The following is a 3,571-nucleotide window of genomic DNA, read 5'->3' on the forward strand; positions in this document are numbered from 1 at the left end:
ATCAAACCCATGGCCGAGAGTATATCTGGTCACGGGACTATGGAATATAATAAAGGATATCGGAATACACTTTTCAACAACGACAAAAATTGACAGCTGAAATGGAACATCAATTCAGTCGATGCAAAAGACCATCAGTGGGCCGCTGGATTCATCTGGGCAGGAATTTAAGGAACGCAGGTTTTACGAGTCATACATAGTTCACTGGAATAACAACAGGGGCGACTATCCCTTTCCTCCTCCTCCCCCTTCCCTTCCCCTTTGTCACTCCCCTTCCCTCCTCTGCTGCCCCCCCTCTATCCCATCTCCTACTCACTATCCCTTCCCTTCCCATTCTTCATTCCCCATCCTTTTCCCTGCCCCCACTTTCCTTCCTCCTTTGCCACTCCTCTCCCTATTCTCTCCACTATCCCTCCTTATTCCTCTTCCCCATTTCCCTTTCTACCCTGGATTATACTCAAGTGTGTAGCAACCACACCTGGATAAAACAACTCCTGGATAAATGGCAATAAACGGGAATAACAACAAAGAGAGGAATGGATAAGTGGCACCAAATGGATACATAAAAGCAGAAATGGATAGGTGACAATATTTTAGAATTTGGAAATGAATGAAATGGATAGAATAACGTTGGATAAATATGATGGATAGATGGATGATTAGATGACACAAAATAATAATAATAATAATAATAATAATAAATAGAAGGACGACAACAAAAGAAAGTAAACAAATTATCGTACAAGATTAATGAATTATCGTTTAGTATAATATTACATTACGGTTCCCCAAGTACCTCTAGTGTGTGTGTGATGCTCTTAGGGTCTACAGACAGGCACCATTTGTAAATATTATGATGAATATTAAAACAAAGTAAAAAAAAAAAAATTAATATACGCCTACAAATAACACAAACAAACAAACACACACACACACACACACACACACACACACACACACACACACACACACACACACACACACACACACACACATACATACCGATAAACAAACACACACACACACAATGTTTTATTTTAACTCAAAACATTATCAGTGTTTAACCAGCCAGCCAGTTTAACCATTAATAGTGACGTAATAAGGTAGAGGTTTGCGCTGATTACTTTTACCTATACGTTCGTCTCGTCTCACCTGGTCAACTATACCTGGCTCCAGCTGTAGGTGAGATAACTGGCTCTATCTGGCTCTAATGGTAAATAAAAGATGAGAGAGAGAGAGAGAGAGAGAGAGAGAGAGAGAGAGAGAGAGGAATAAGGATAGGGAAAGATAATAATAATAAGCTCGTCTCTTCCGCCCTTCCATAACATGTTCCAGGGACCTCCGCTTGGTGAGTGGCGTCATTGTTTATTTAATAACGTGGCACTCATTCCAGATACTGTCCTCCCCTCCCACTCCCCTTCCATCCCACTCCACTTCTACCCTCCCATCCCACTCCCCTCCCACTCCCCCACTCCCATTTAGCCTGGAAGGGTGGCCTCAGGGGTCTGGAATTCTGGAATTTTCACTATGTGCTGTTGAGGGTTTGTAGCTCATTCCATCTGACTTAAATAAAGTTTTTGTACTGGATAAGAGGGAGGGCTACCATCACCCGTACTGGATTAGAGGGAGGGCTACCATCACCCGTACTGGATGAGAGGGAGGGCTACCATCACCCGTACTGGATTAGAGGGAGGGCTACCATCACCCGTACTGGATGAGAGGGAGGGCTACCATCACCCGTACTGGATAAGAGGGAGGGCTACCATCACCCGTACTGGATTAGAGGGAGGGCTACCATCACCCGTACTGGATGAGAGGGAGGGCTACCATCACCCGTACTGGATGAGAGGGAGGGCTACCATCACCCGTACTGGATGAGAGGGAGGGCCATCACCCGTACCCAGGGCTACCATCACCCGTGATGAGAGGAGGGCTACCATCACCCGGATGCCATGAGAGGGGTACTGATGAGAGGGAGGGCCATCACCCGTACTGGATGAGAGACAGGGCTACCATCACCCGTACTGATGAGAGACAGGGCTACCATCACCCGTACTGGATGAGAGGGAGGGCTACCATCACCCGTACTGATGAGAGGGAGGGACCATCACCCGTACTGATGAGGGAGGGCTACCATCACCTGACTGATGAGAGGAGGGCTACCATCACCCGTACTGGATGAGAGGGAGGGCTACCATCACCCGTACTGGATGAGAGGGAGGGCTACCATCACCCGTACTGATGAGAGGGAGGGCTACCATCACCCGTACTGATGAGATGAGAGGGAGGGCTACCATCACCCGTACTGATGAGAGGGAGGGCTACTATCACCCGTACTGGATGAGAGGCAGGGCTACCATCACCCGTACTGGATGAGAGACAGGGCTACCATCACCCGTACTGGATGAGAGGCAGGGCTACCATCACCCGTACTGAGGAACACACGATTTTAATTTCCTTTAAAAAATAAAGTAAAAATAAAGTGAAATATTTTTTTTTAAATACGAATTAAATAAAAGCAATAAATAAATAAATAAATAAAAACAAACTATAAAAAAGTAAAACGAATGAAAAAAATAAAAAATAAATGAACGAAAATATAAACAATAAATGAATAATCCAAACAAAAATCAGAAAAAAAATCAACAATAGTCATTAATTAAAAAAAAAAAAAATTCAACCAACAAAAAACAATAAAAACAAATAAAACATCAATTAGTGAACCATCGTAAAGACAGATCGCAATTACATAACTTTCGACAAAAAAATTCAGTTCTTTATCAATGATGTAATTACCTTAGTGTAGGCAAACAAAGAGACCTTAAGAGGTGATGCTTTAACCACGAGAACGTCAAGAGAACTTAAAGAACCGCATAAGAACCGGAAGAGAACAGCAACGAGAGAACCACAACAAGAGAACCACAAACACCACAGGAGAACAAGAGACCCACAAGAGAACCACAGGAAAACCCCAAACACCTCAAGAGAGCCACAACGAGAGAGCCACAAACACCACAAGAGAACCACAAACACCTCAAGAGAACCACAAACACCACAAGAGAACCACAACGACAGAACCACAAACACCTCAAGAGAACCACAAACACCACAAGAGAACCACAAACACCTCAAGAGAACCACAAACACCAAAAGAGAACCACAACGAGAGAACCACAAACACCTCAAGAGAACCACAAACACCACAAGAGAGCCACAACGAGAGAACCACACACACCACAAGAGAACCACAACGAGAGAACCACAAACACCACAAGAGAACCACAACGAGAGAACCACAAACACCACTCATCCCAACAGAGTAAATTAATCACACATTGGATTGGTGTCAAGAGAACCGGGGACGCGAACCAGCCAAGGCATAAGCAATTAAGCAACAACCAATCACAAGAGAGTGGTTCCAGGAGGAGCCGATAGTTCCAGACGTAACGAGCTAATTGGCTACAGGCGGTAGTTAAGCGTTAAATGTAGCTGAACAGTAATGGTAGTTGATGGTAGTATACAAGGGTTGGAGTGATGGTGGATGGTTGGGTGGTGGCAGTGGTAGTGGCCG

At 44.4% G+C, this 3,571-nt stretch overlaps 1 protein-coding gene across 1 annotated transcript; it reads left to right on the forward strand.

Moving 5' to 3' along the window:
* Positions 1-1,326: 1,326 nt before the first annotated feature.
* LOC121863650 (flocculation protein FLO11-like) lies at positions 1,327-3,323 on the forward strand. The gene is made up of 2 exons (XM_042362403.1): positions 1,327-1,348; positions 2,848-3,323. The coding sequence occupies exons 1-2, from the start codon at positions 1,327-1,329 to the stop codon at positions 3,321-3,323; spliced, it is 498 nt and encodes a 165-aa protein (XP_042218337.1).
* Positions 3,324-3,571: the final 248 nt, after the last annotated feature.

The sequence above is a fragment of the Homarus americanus genome, unplaced genomic scaffold (assembly GCF_018991925.1).
Source record: "Homarus americanus isolate GMGI-L3 unplaced genomic scaffold, GMGI_Hamer_2.0 scaffold41366, whole genome shotgun sequence".
Classification (NCBI taxonomy): Eukaryota; Metazoa; Arthropoda; class Malacostraca; order Decapoda; family Nephropidae; genus Homarus; species Homarus americanus.